At 45.6% G+C, this 13,802-nt stretch overlaps 1 protein-coding gene across 2 annotated transcripts in view; it reads right to left on the bottom strand.

The window, feature by feature from the left end:
• ctnna2 (catenin (cadherin-associated protein), alpha 2) overlaps positions 1 to 13,802 on the bottom strand; it is a 406,672-nt gene that overhangs the window by 64,940 nt on the left and 327,930 nt on the right. For both annotated transcript variants that reach the window (XM_042088135.1, XM_042088145.1), the window contains exon 9: positions 8,708 to 8,860. In XM_042088135.1, coding sequence (XP_041944069.1) covers positions 8,708 to 8,860 — 153 coding nt within the window. The remainder of the gene's footprint in view (positions 1 to 8,707; positions 8,861 to 13,802) is intronic.

Consider the following 13,802-nt stretch of genomic DNA (forward strand, 5'->3'; position numbering starts at 1 on the left):
CCCCCCCCCCCTATTTTATATTTCCTCTGGCATTACATTTCTAGTTATTTTTCTTTTTACCTTTTTGTGCGCGCTATTCAGCCCAAACCGCTTAACGTACAAATTTGGTTCAAACACCATTCCGTAGATCTTCCAAGGCTTTACCGTCCTATCCGTTTTTCATTTTTGAGAAGTTTATACTTTTTGAGATATTTGTAATTAAATGTGTATTTTTCCCCCATAGACTTGAATGAGGGCTGTGATGTCATAATAGAGCCAGCTGCGCTCGTTAAGTAGTTCTCAGAGCAGTTCCCAGGCTAATCAGAACACTGGCACAGGTGTCACCTGTGAGGAATTCAACTGTCTCAGCCTCTAAGCATACAATCTAGCTCTACCTGAACTACACATCCTGTTAAAGTGTTTCCTGTGTGTCAAAATAAAAGTCCCATCCATATCTCATGCATTCAGCATTACATCTCCAGAACGGGTTGACGTACATGCTTTAAATTTGGTACGAGTGTTTTTATGGACTCAAAGATGAAGTGAGTTGAAGTTGGAAGTTGAAGGTCAAATATCAAGGTCAAAAACACCTTGAGTATGATATCTCAAGAATGCCATGTCACACAAGATTCAAATTTGGTTACTCCAAAAGCACCTTTGCAGGTATCACAATTACCCTACCAACCAGCTACCAGCAAGCTCAACAGCCCCACCAACACCCTAACCAGCAGACTGCATCCCCTCATGTAATTTCCTCGGAATTGCATTTCTAGTTCATTCCTTAATATCTCATAAATCATCAGGAATTGACATGAGATAATAGTATGTCATTCGTGACCTCATACATGAACAACAAATCAACTAAAGCATTAAGTGCAGTGGGCACATGATGATTAATTATGATTTATTAAGAATGATCATGATGATTTCTTTTTCTGCCAAAAATGTGGTCATCACTGCTCAAATTCTGATTTGAACACAACTTGTACAGTTCTCTAAACACATGTCATTATTCACAAGTTTAGTAGAGGGGCCACAGACATGATAAACTCATGAGTAATTAACCTGAAATGCATGTAATCATGATGATCATGCTTAAGAAATCATAAATTATAATGATGTATCCATCGTACCTAATGCTTTAGTTGATGTTGTTCAGGGCTCCGAACCGGTTCAAGGAACGAAAACGAAAACCGAAAACGAACGGAATTTTACGGAATTTTACGAGGAGCGGAAACGAAAACAAAATGGTCTTCAACTGTTCCGGAACAGAAACGTTGCAACATTCTGTCCCGCTCCCCCAACAAACGTTCTGAAATCCACAAAACCGGTTAATAACGTTTTTTTTTCGTTCTCTATATATTTTATAAAATTTCACAAAAGCATATCCTATGTGAGGGAGACTATTTCCGGTTGTGCGAAAAACAAGCCCGCATCTACACTGTTAATGTGAGCTAACAAGCCGCTATGTAGCCAACTACTGTAGGCGAACAGCCTAATAATTTGATTTCTGCAGTTTGAAAAAAAAAAAAACGAATAAATGGACCTTTTGTCCAAATGTGTATATTTTGTCTTGCTGTTGTAATGTAACCTATCCGTCTGCCACTTCGGATCTTAGGCCAGCTCGTACCGTAGGCTACTGAAACTGATTTGGAAATTGTTTGTAGCCTATGCGTAATAGCCTATTTTGCCTGTCCACGCCTTGTCGTTTTAAAGTCGGGATTTGAAATGTTTGCGCAATTATAGCCTATTCTATGTAGAAGAGTTAAACGGGAAATTTGAGATAGGCCTTGTCAGCAACAGACAGGTTTGTTTATAAACAGGGTTGGAATTAAAGCGCAAGCCTTTGAAGATCTCCATATGGATAAAACTTAGGCTACAACCAGGTAAGGAGTTTAGCACGTATCCAGGAATATTTTTGATAAGAAATTATTTATAGGCATAGGTTAGTTTAGAGTTAGAGTTAGTTAGGTTAGAGTTTCCTGCGGAAACTCAGGCGAGCAAGTGCTCCACCAGCCATCATGACCACATTCTACCGAGGCACCATTGAGAGCATCCTCTCCAGCTGTATCGCTGTGTGGGGCGGAAGCTGCACTGAATACAACAGGAAAGCCCTGCAGCGCATAGTGAACACAGCTGGAAGGATTATTGGTGCTTCACTCCCCTCCCTGAAGGACATTTACACCACCCACCTCACCCGCAAGGCGACCAAAATTGTGAGTGATGCAAGTCACCCCGCTCACAATCTGTTCGATCTACTGCCCTCTGGGAAGAGGTACAGAAGCCTGCGCTCCCGCACTACCAGACTCACCAACAGCTTCATACACCAAGCTGTAAGGATGCTGAACTCTCTCCCTCCTCTCCCCCCTCCACCCTCAGCTACATAACATCCTGGACATTGGACCCACAATGGCCGCGTGCACTACTCCACTTGCACACTTGCACACTTGTACACTTTACAACTTGTTGTTGTTGTCCTGAAAACACAACACTTCTGCTGCTCTTACATAACTTGCACCACTATGTCACTTTCTTTCTTACTTAGGTCAAACAGAACTACCCAAGCCTTTTATTGGCCTGACTTTGCACTAGTATTTTATTTTATTGACTGTCTATGCACAATTTAAACCAAATTTTGCTGCTCTTATTTTTTTCATTATTATATGTGCCCTCTTATTTACTTACTTTTTTGTTTACTTGAATGTTATGTTTGTCTGTGGACTTAAATTGGTAAAATATGTCTTGTCTTCACCGTGGGATAGAGAGAAACGTAATTTCGATCTCTTTGTATGTCTGGAACATGTGAAGAAATTGACAATAAAGCTGACTTTGACTTTGACTTGACTTTGACTTTAGGCCAACAGTAAGTCTGTAGGCTATGGGATGGATAGCCCATCTGAATGTTTTTGGATGCCGCCTGTGATTTATTATTTTTGGGCATAGCTACGGTATAGGCTAAATCAAGGGGAAATAATGAGTATGTCTATTCTAAGGTAAAGTCCACAAAAATAGACTTGATAGGCCCGCCAAACACTGCCGGAACTTTAAGAACGAACGCTATTTTGTGTTCCGAACCGGTTCAGGACCGATATGTTGTTGGCGGAACGCATGCAAGAACGAAAACGTTAAACATAGGCCTACCTGAACCGTTCGGAACAGAACGTTTGAAAAATAATTTCGTTTTCAAGCCCTAATGTTGTTCATGCATGAGGTCATGAATGAGAGACTATGAATTCATGTCAATTCCTGATGATTCATACGATATAAAGCAATGAAGAAATGTATAATTCATAAATTCTAGATAATTCATGCACCCTTACCGTAAAGTGTTACCAAACTATTTCTCTGTATGCTTCTTTCATTAACTATGGGACGGGTTTGGCTGAAGAAATAGTTGCAATGTATGTGCACCCATTCACACAGACACAGACACACACACACACACACACACACTCCGAGCCATCAACTACCTGCAGATAATGAAGTGCATATCATTCCGGCCTCTTGGAGGCATTATCCTCGATTACCTCCTATTAAGCACACATGAGTGTAATGAGCACACCCCATTAGTGCGAGGCTTCCCGTCAAGAGTCGCGGTGCAGTCACCCAAGAGCACTCCTCCCTGCGCCACTATCCTTCCCTGCACTGTCAGCCCTGTTTGTCAGCCCCCTTGCAAGGCCCCCAACAGGGGCCGTGAGAACTGCCTGCCTGCTTGCCTGCTTGTCGCTTGCCTAATAGCTTCTGTTTCTGCTCCGCTAATGCAATGCTTCCCCAAATAATTGAATAGGCTTTCTATGCCTGTGTGCGTGTGTGTATGTGTGTAGAAACGCTAGGAACACACCACCAGGGATGTTCCAACAACACATGATAAGGGCTTGAGCAAAAGGAGCAAGTGAAGTTGCTCCGTCAGCAAAAGTGTGGCGCTGATGGTGATGGTGTTGTGGTGGTGGTGACTGTGTTATAGTGGTGGTGACGAGGTTGTGGTGATGGTGACAGTGTTGTGGTGATTGTGACGAGGTTGTGGTGGTGGTGACGGTTGTGTGATGGTGGTGACAGTGTAGTGATGATGATGATGGTGGAGGTGTGTGGTAATGGCAGTGATGCCATTTTGACCACTTTTTTCGGTAACGAGTAATCTAACGCGCTACTATTTACAAACCAGTAATCAGATTAAAGTAACTTATCTAAATCACTGTGCGTTACTATTTTTGTCATTTTCCTTAGTAAAATATATTCTTTGCTTTCTGATATATTCTTTGCTTTCTTCTTGTCTCGGGGATTAATGTCATGTAGGCTATGCTCAGGTTTTCAGCATGAGGACAACTCATGTCTAAAACCACGTAGCGACACAAACGTAAACAACAATTGAGGGAGGAGAGAGATGCACATTTTATCTATACAGTCATTATTTTGAGTTTGTCTCAGTTAAACATGACAACAATAAGGTTAATACTGTACATTCTGTGCTGGCGAAAAAGTGCTGTCTAGCTAGACATCCCAAGTCTCCCGAAGTTTTGGGAGTCTCCCACATAGCGGCTTCCTGACGCCTGCAAATTACATCAAATCTAGAGCGGAACCTAGAGCGGATTTCAAATCGCGTGTGCATCTGAGTTTAACGCGCACACAACGGAAAGGGAGAGAGAGAGGAGTGGTGCGTGTGTGCCTGAAGTGCATCCAAGACAGAGAGCATCCTGGTCTGTTTTGCTAAATCAACCAATCAGTTTTCAGTGTAGGTGGGCTTATATCTCTTTTCCCCCGACTTTAATAAATCAGTTCAGTCAGTGTATCAAGAAACAGGAGCGTCATGGCAGAGTCAGTGCTTCTCAAAAAGGAACATTTAAGACCCATTTCACATCAGACTACACAAAAGTGTACCCAATTGTCTCATAAGAGTAAAACATACTTGTACACTGCACATGTTAGCAGTGACTTTAGCATAATTGCTCACGGCGGGTTAAATGATTGCAAAAGACTTTTTGAGGTGAGTTTAACAAGTGTAATTTCATTTGCATATTACTTAGGCCTATACTAGATGGCTAGTTGCCAAGGCTACATGAAAAGGCCAAACTAACAAAATCTACATATTATTTTACTATCACAATTTCAGGCCTTCCTTATTTAGTGTACTGACTAGACATTATTGAACAAACATCTGAATTTCAGTATCTAAGTAGGTTAGGTTGGGATGTCTGCTATACATTGTTGACATTACTGTTAAAATGCACTTCCAGTATAGTGAGTATTGGCAAAACCGGTTATCATTTTTATGTTGAGGCGGTCGGGGTGTTGTCGGCAGCTGCTGAAAGTAACTAATAAAGTAACTTGTAATCTAACTTAGTTACTTTTAAATCCAAGTAATCAGTACAGTAACTAAGTTACCTTTTAAAGGAGTAATCAGTAATCAGATTACTTTTTCAAGGTAACTGTGGCAACACTGGGTAATGGTGAAAGAGTTGTGGTGGTGGTGATGGTGATGGTGATAGTGTTGTGGTGGTGGTGACGGTGTTGTGGTGGTGGTGACGGTGTTTTGGTGATGGTGACGGTGGTGGAGGTGTGTGGTAATGGTGACAGTGTTGTGGTGATGGTGACGGTCTTGTGGTGATGGTGATAGTGTTGTGGTGACGGTGTTGTTGTGGTGGTGGTGATAGTGTTGTGGTGGTGGTGACGGTGTTGTGGTGATGGTGATAGTGTTGTGGTGGTGGTGACGGTGTTTTGGTGGTAGTGGCGGTGTTGTGGTGATTGTGACGGTCTTGTGGTTGTGGTGACGGTCTTGTGGTGATGGTGATAGTGTTGTGGTGGTGGTGACGGTGTTGTGGTGGTGGTGATAGTGTTGTGGTGGTGGTGATGGTGTTGTTGTGGTGGTGGTGACGGTGTTGTGGTGATGGTGATAGTGTTGTGGTGGTGGTGATGGTGTTGTTGTGGTGGTGGTGACGGTGTTGTGGTGGTGGTGATAGTGTTGTGGTGGTGGTGATGGTGTTGTTGTGGTGGTGGTGACGGTGTTGTGATGGTGGTGGTGGTGATAGTGTTGTGGTGGTGGTGACGGTGTTGTGGTGGTGGTGGTGGTGACAGTGTTGTGGTGTTGGTGACTGTGTTGTGGTGGTGGTGATGGTGTTGTGGTGGTGGGGACGGTGTTGTGGTGGTGACGGTGTTATGGTGGTGGTGATAGTGTTGTGGTGGTGGTGACGGTGTTGTGGTGATGGAGACGGTGGTGGAGGTGTGTGGTAATGGTGACAGTGTTGTGGTGGTGGTGACGGTGTTGTTGTGGTGGTGGTGACGGTGTTGTGGTGATGGTGATAATGTTGTGGTGGTGGTGACGGTGTTTTGGTGGTGGTGGCGGTGTTGTAGTGATGGTGACGGTCTTGTGGTTGTGGTGACGGTGTTGTAGTGATGGTGATAGTGTTGTGGTGGTGGTGACGGTGTTGTGGTGATGGTGATAGTGTTGTGGTGGTGGTGACGGTGTTGTTGTGGTGGCGGTGATAGTGTTGTGGTGGTGGTGACGGTGTTGTGGTGGTGGTGACAGTGTTGTGGTGTTGGTGACGGTGTTGTGGTGGTGGTGACAGTGTTGTGGTGTTGGTGACTGTGTTGGGGACTTTTCAGTCCCGCGCCCACCCACCCGCTCCTGCAACATTCTGTCCCGCTCCCCCAACAATGTATCATTTTTAGTCCCGCTCCTGCCCACATCTGCAACATTAGGTCCCGCTCCCATCCGCAAAAGCCTGCAGGATATGCAGGAGGGATATTCAGTTTTGCCTTCTGTCTCACAAAAGGAGCACTTGACACACACAACTGAAAAAGCAAGATATTTTAAGTTTCTTGATTCTAAATAGGCTACTGTAAACAGATGTGCTAGCTGGCATTCGTTCTTCAGAAAGGCACTACAATCTGAAGTAGTGTAGTGGTGTCCTGTTCCTCTGTCATGCTTTCGAGTGCAGTGGAGTGCAGTGAATCATCTGTTTCCAACGTCACACCCTTTTGCGTCGCAACTCGCAGGAATGCAGACCTCTAGTGGTGATGGTGACGATGTTGTAGTGGTGGTGGGTGGGTGGGTGGTGGGGTGGTTGTGCACTTGAAGTGTTCTAGTGTGGAGGTACATCTGTCCAGTTAGTGAGAGTGGAGCCGAGGTTGAAGATGAAACACATCATGCCTGACTTACTGTCGCTTGAGAAATTCGGCTCGACAGAAACGTACCCAGAAAGGCAAGCTCGGCATGTGCTGCTAATCTATACGACACAAACACGACCAAAGTGCTTCACAGACTGCTTTCACGGGTGGTCATGGCATGCTAGCTTGGAGGTGGAGGCTTGGAGGTGGCATTTAGCAGGGCTAAGGTTATTGATCGCATTATTGCATTAGGCAGTGAGGTGTGAGTAGATGTGAAGGGTGCTGGTGGTGTGGGGGTGGTGTGGCGTGACGTGGTGTGGTGTGGGTGACGGCGACTGAATAAACAAGGAGACGGAGGCCTCCATGGTCTGACCACCCGTGCCGCCCCCGCTCTCTGACTATGGGGAGGGGTGACTGCTATCGATCGCTCTCAGGCCAAATGGTAGGAGAATGGGCAACAGCGCTCTGAGCTATTTGCTATTCGGAGGTCATAACGGGGGGACCAAAGGAAAAAAAAAGATTGAACCGACTGTTTGATGAAGTCAGGGTCGAATGCTCCCTCTGGCAGACCCTTTTTCTTAATTTCAGTTTGTATGTGTGTGTGTGTGTGTGTGTGTGTGTGTGATTGTGTGTGTGTGTGTGTGAGAGTGTGTGTGTGCATGTGTGTGTGAGTGTGTGCATGAGAGCTTCTATGTTAATGACAAGGTATGTGTATGAAATGACGTATGTGTGTGCAAGAACATTTGTGTCATGAGCATGTTTATGTATGTGCCCTTGTCTGTGTGCATGTCTGTGTGAGTGTGTGTGTGTGTGTGTGTGTGTGTGTGTGTGTGTGTGTGTGTGTGTGTGTGTGTGTGTGTTTGTGTGTGTGTGTGTGTGTGTGTACATCCCCACTTGTGTTTGTGTGTTTGTGGCCGTGTGCATGAGCTCGGAACACAATGCATCTCCGCATGTGTCTGCACTGTGACTGAGAGCCCACTTGCTCGTTGGCTTTTCCCTTACAAAGACAACAAGCGAGCAATCGCCGCCGCCGCCCGTGACAAAGTCAACACCACCGGTGGATCCATTATCATCAGCGCACATGTGTCTCACAGACCAGTGAGGCAGCGACTCACACGCTCATCCATACTGATTACTTAAGTCAGTTCTCCATTGCTCTCCATCACCCGGATAAGAAGAGCAGACAGGTCCTTGGATGCTGGACCATAAGGTATGCATGAATTAGTAAAGCCCATTCCTTTGACAGGCACATGCTGTGATTTTAATCCATGTTATCCTAAACACAAATTTGTCATTATGAGGCAGCTGCAACACTGTGCCATATTTTGCCATTAAATTGCCCCACGCTGGGGAAGACTAGCCGTCGCACACCGCACTTGTAGTGAGTGATGGCACCGTATGGTGCCCCAGAAAAAGGCATCTGCTTTGCCAAATGAGAAGCAAAGAGAGAGAAGAGGGGGGGGGGAAAGGAGAGACGAAAGGGAAAAGGGAGGGGAATATTAAAGAGAAAGAAAAGAATAGAGAAAATAGGGAAAGAGTAGAAGAGAGTAGAACATTTAATGTGTGTGTGTGTGTGTGAGAGAGAGAGAGAGAGAGAGAGAGAGAGAGAGGCTCTGCCGTGACTCACCTCCACCAGTTTGTTGGCGTGCTCACGGAAGACCTGCGCGTACTCCTTGACCTCCTTCTCGTTGCCGCTCTTGGCCGCCTCGATGAGCACCAGCAGGGGCACGTTGGTCTCCAGGAAGGAGTCGGAGATGTGATCCATGACCGCCTTCCTCAGCTGCACAGACAGACAGAAAGAGAGAGAGAGAGAGTGAGTCGGGGGCATCACTGTGAGGAGCATGCAAGACACCTGTGTTGAACTGTCATCTCATATAAGCGTTTTATGGGGGGGAACACTCTGAGCCTAATGGATTTGTTTATGGAGCCATTTCCTGCTAAACTGGCATGGGACAAGCAGGACCCCCGCTCTGCTAAAAGGACTCTGGTCATCCGCAGACTTTCCCAGTCATCAGGCCCACTCACACTGTGCAAGGAGGTAGCGATGAGCGCGGTGGCAGCTGACAGAATGTGCTCAAATCGAAATTAGCTTTTTGCGGGCGTTCGCGTTTAAAGGTAGCCGCTGATAGCCCTGCTCATTGTGCTGAAGCTACTCAGTGACTGGAGTCATAACAGAACAAATCACTGCTTAAGGTGGCCGGCCATATCGCGACTGTCACCGCTTCTAATCACCTGCAAAGAAAACAATGAGAGCGGCAAATAAACAAAAGCGATCCGGCACATTCTCAGGGACCGCAGAGGAAGAAGCAGGGGACAAAGAGAGGAGTCGGGGGCCAAGCGTCTGGCAAGGGCAAACATTCCTAAGCAGTAATTATTATATGTCAATCAGGTGCACACATACCTCGAACCAATTAAAAAACAAAGTGTCAGCCAGCGGTAGAAGCCAGTAATGATGAATTATGGCTGTTAAGGGCGGTTCATCCATCACTGGCTTAAAATGGAAACTGCTGCGGCTGAGGCTGGGTACATGACCAGCCTGTGAAAGTTGGAGAGGAAGCCGGAGTCCGAAGCTCTCCCTGGCTATTTGAGGGGTGTGTGTGTGTGTGTGTGGGGGGGGGGGGGGGGGGGGTTGCTGGAATGGGTGGGGTTGGGTTGGGTGGGGTTGGGTTTAGACAGGGCTCTTTGGGGAAGGGAAGTGGGGAAGGATTACGACTCGCTTTCAATCAATGTGCAATGCTCAGTCAAGCTGCTGGCAACCTGAGCATGGAATTCTGAAAACAGAGAGCTCTCACAGGTAATGGGCCGTCTCACCCTTGCCGATAATTTAATTGAAATGTTTTAATGAACCTTAGCTTTGGAGTCAGGCTTCAATGCCCAACATTTTGCTCATGGCACTTTTAGGTTAGTTGAGAAGCCAGATATTGAAGCCCTTTGAAACTAGCAGGCAGGTGTCATTTGCTCAAGCCCAAAGCCCAATGTTTACACACATTTATTTTACAAAGATTATTGCTCAAATTCATCATCCTTCAAACTAATGTTTCAATCCCCCCTCCTAATTCATTTCCCTTGTGAAAACGACTTCAGAGAAGTAGTTAGCAGTTTTTATAGCTTTATTTATTACCCAAAAAAATCACACTGGATCATGTTTCATGGAGCTCTTGTCCAGATAACGTTGATGTGGATGTATAGAGAATGGTTCTCTGTATGTGCCCATCATTACAAGAAAGTCTTGGTAACTCTGAAAATCTGCTGACATCAGTCTGCATCCTATGACATGAATGCGTCTTAGAATGGCGTTACTGCACCTCTACATCTATATGACAAAACATGACGCACATGATTGTAATCACCATGCTGAATTTCACAGAGAACTAAAAAAAAACATACTTTTTCCCCCTCCAACAACAAAAGCACAATTCAAAATAGGGGAAGCTGGAGTGAAAAAAAGTGTTCTGCTTTAAATTGCTCTGAGGGACTGAAGAAGATTGATGTCTTGTGAAGAACCTCTTCTTGTACTTGTCTCTCCAGTCTCTCATTTCTTTTGTTCATCTTGGCGGAGAGCTGGCACCCGTCTCCTCCAGCAGAGAAAAGCTGGAAGGCTAGCTGTGACATCCTGATGCACATAGAGGCGGAGCATACCTATAATGGCAGCTCTGAAGAGGACTCTTCTTTGATACAGCCAATAAGCAATAAGGATGTTTATAGATTTGTTTTTACAGTGGAAGCAAAATAGCGTTTTAGAAATGTGTGACAAATTGGTTTAAGCGATTCATTTGTATTAAACTTGCTAATGAGACCTTCAAAAATCTTTGCTTGGCCTAACCTTCTCCTATGAAAGACACACTGTTCTCAAAAGAGGGGGGGAAAACATACAATTGTTCAATTACATGCAGGAGCGGGGATTCAATTATGAGGCTGAAACCTCACAAGGTTTCTGTTTTCCCCATCCCCACAGGAACATTCTGCTTGTGATTCTGTGCAGATAGCTGCTGAAAAGTTTCTTATTGAAATGTCAAGACCAATTACAGAATAAAGGACCTGAGTGCAGAGAGGTAAAACAGCCTTGGCAAATCAAAATTAAGAAATAGCACTCATGTTTGGTACCAGAGATGGCATAGGGGAGGAGGAAGAGGAGGAGAAGAAGAAGAAGAAGAAGGAGGTAGAGGAGGTAGAGGAGGAGGAGAAGGAGGAGAAGGAGGAGGTGGAGGAGAAGGAGAAGGAGGAGGTGGAGGAGAAGGAGAAGGAGGAGGAGGAGGTAGAGGAAGAGAAGGAGGAGGAAGAGAAGGAAGAGGAGAAGGAGGAGGAGAAGGGGAAGAGAAGGGGAGGCGTATAGGAAGAATGAAAGAAAGCAGTGATGATGAGGGGGAGGGGTAATATGTACGTCTTGGGACAGTAAGATGTACGTCTTGATATTATCATGTCTCTTAATATCTCCAATAGCAAAACACCCACCCACGCTAGATAAAGCATGAGGCAACCTGATGATGAGACATACTGTACAGCTCTGCTCTGCTGGGATATATTTAGATCCATTGATGTATCTTTAAAAAGGAACAGGGATATGTTCTTTATATAACGCTAATATTTTGAGGCAGTATGATTAGTTAATAATGTGCTGGCAGTAATTTCAGTTGATAGCAGTCACTTTTATGAGTCAAAGGCATGCATTTGTTACATAGTGTTGCTATCATTTCACTGAGCAGCTCTTGTTTTGATGCAGCATGGCTAATTCAGTTCTGAGGGGCATGTAAGTATAGACACTGAAATGATGCTCTGCATGAAGTTCAGGAAATGCTTCTCTCTGTACCTTCTAAACATGTTTGGCAATGGAGAGGAATACATTTATTGGTGAATGTATTGTTAATCCAGGACAGTGACTGCAAGGTGTGTTTGTGTGTATGTGTGTGTGTGCGTGTGTGTGTGTGTACAGTGTCTGTGTGTGTGCGTGTATGTGTGTGTGCGTTCGTGTGTGTGTGTTCAGTATATGTGTGTGTGTGTGTGTGTGCGTGTGTGTGTACAGTAGTACAGTATGTGTGTTTGTGTGTGTGTGTGTGTGTGTGTTCAGTATATGTGTGTGTGTATGTGTGTGTACAGTATGTGTGTGTGTGTGTGTGTGTGTGTGTGTGTGTGTGTGTGTGTGTGTGTGTGTGTGTGTGTGTGCGAGTGCATGTGTTGGGGTTATCATTTAAGATCCAGATCACCGAAAGATATATCAGTGGCTACCCAATGGCTAAACTGCCTGACATGAATGATATGCTGGACACAGGATTATAATGCAGAAGATCTGTGGATTCGATTGCAAAAGATCTGCTCTTACAGTAAATGTCTGACCAAGAAAAATGTGTGCATGGAATGCAGGGCTTTTTGACATAATGACCTGATGAATGTCAACAACTCTCAGTAGAGATGAAAAGCAGAATGAACACTCATTTGGGCGACCAAAACAAATTCTCTTCATCCCCGAAATGAAATGAAAGTTTGTCTGATGAAGGAGCCCTAAATTCAGTTATCAGTCACAAGGAGCCTTCTAAGGAATGTCTCGACGGAAGCATTTATCGGAGTGGCATAACAGGGCTGGGAACACATGGCCCTTCTCCAGCGGCTCCAGTGAATGGGAGTCTGGGGAATAGTAATTGCACCAGGCAAGACATTTAAGGATATTAGCCCAGCACTGTCAGCCCTCTCTTCCCAATTAGCACTATTCATCAAGCCCAAAAACAGCTGGAGCACCATTTTACTGCTATTTTTACGTCTTCTGCTGCTGCACTATCTTCCCCCCCCCCCCTCTCTCTCTCTCTCTCTCTCTCTCTCGTTCTGTATCTTGTCGTTTCTCAGTCTCTCCCTATCTGTCTATTCCTCTCGGTTGCCCTTGAGGAGTGGAGGCAGTTGGCAGTCAGAAGTTGTGTGCGCGTCGGCGCTATCGGAGCAGTTTGCCTGAGTGGAGCGCCGCTATGCTGGAATGTCATTGAGTTGTCCTGTGTCCGGGCTCTAACTAATGCTCACTTCCTCTTGTGACTCACTGTGGCTATCCCGCATTAAGTTCCAATCAAGGCCATCAGTGGCTGCCCTGGGAGAGAAAACAAATGGGACTAGCTGCAAATCCGCCTCTGCTGCTGCAGCCAGTGGAGAAAAGGTGGGATGCTATTCGGGTTCATTTTGCAGGGCTGAATCAACTGATAAGTGGCTCAAAATAATAAGACAGACTCAATGTAAGCACTGTAAGCATTGTTGTTTGTGAAGCAGCAATTCATAGCAATAGCCTGCAGCGAACAATAAATGGATGACTACGTCCTGGAGTCTTATTGTGGCGCATTGTATCCATGCGGGGAGTATGGGGCCGGGCTGGTGATGAGATAACCATGCGGAGAGGGGCACTAGCTGCTGGAGACAGTGGTGCAGACCGATGCTTGTTCAGTCCTCGCCTCGGCGCCATCCAGCCCCGGCTAACGCGTTTATGCAAAGCAGGAGTGCAGACTCACACCCTGCCCCCTACACCCCCGTCACCACCCCCCCCCCGCCCTCACTCTTGCTCCGTTCCCCAGCCAGCACGGCTCATTTAGACACACGCTGCAGAACCACACACACCTCGGCCCAAAAATAGCTCAGCGAATTTGGGAGGGGGAAATTGTATCTTGTCAAGAGTGAATATAAAATGGAGCGGACTGTTCACCTGTGGCCTTGGTATAAATATGCCACGAGTCCTTGCTATTGTTTTTTTCTTC

This window comes from Alosa sapidissima, chromosome 1 (assembly GCF_018492685.1).
Source record: "Alosa sapidissima isolate fAloSap1 chromosome 1, fAloSap1.pri, whole genome shotgun sequence".
NCBI classification, from domain to species: domain Eukaryota; kingdom Metazoa; phylum Chordata; class Actinopteri; order Clupeiformes; family Clupeidae; genus Alosa; species Alosa sapidissima.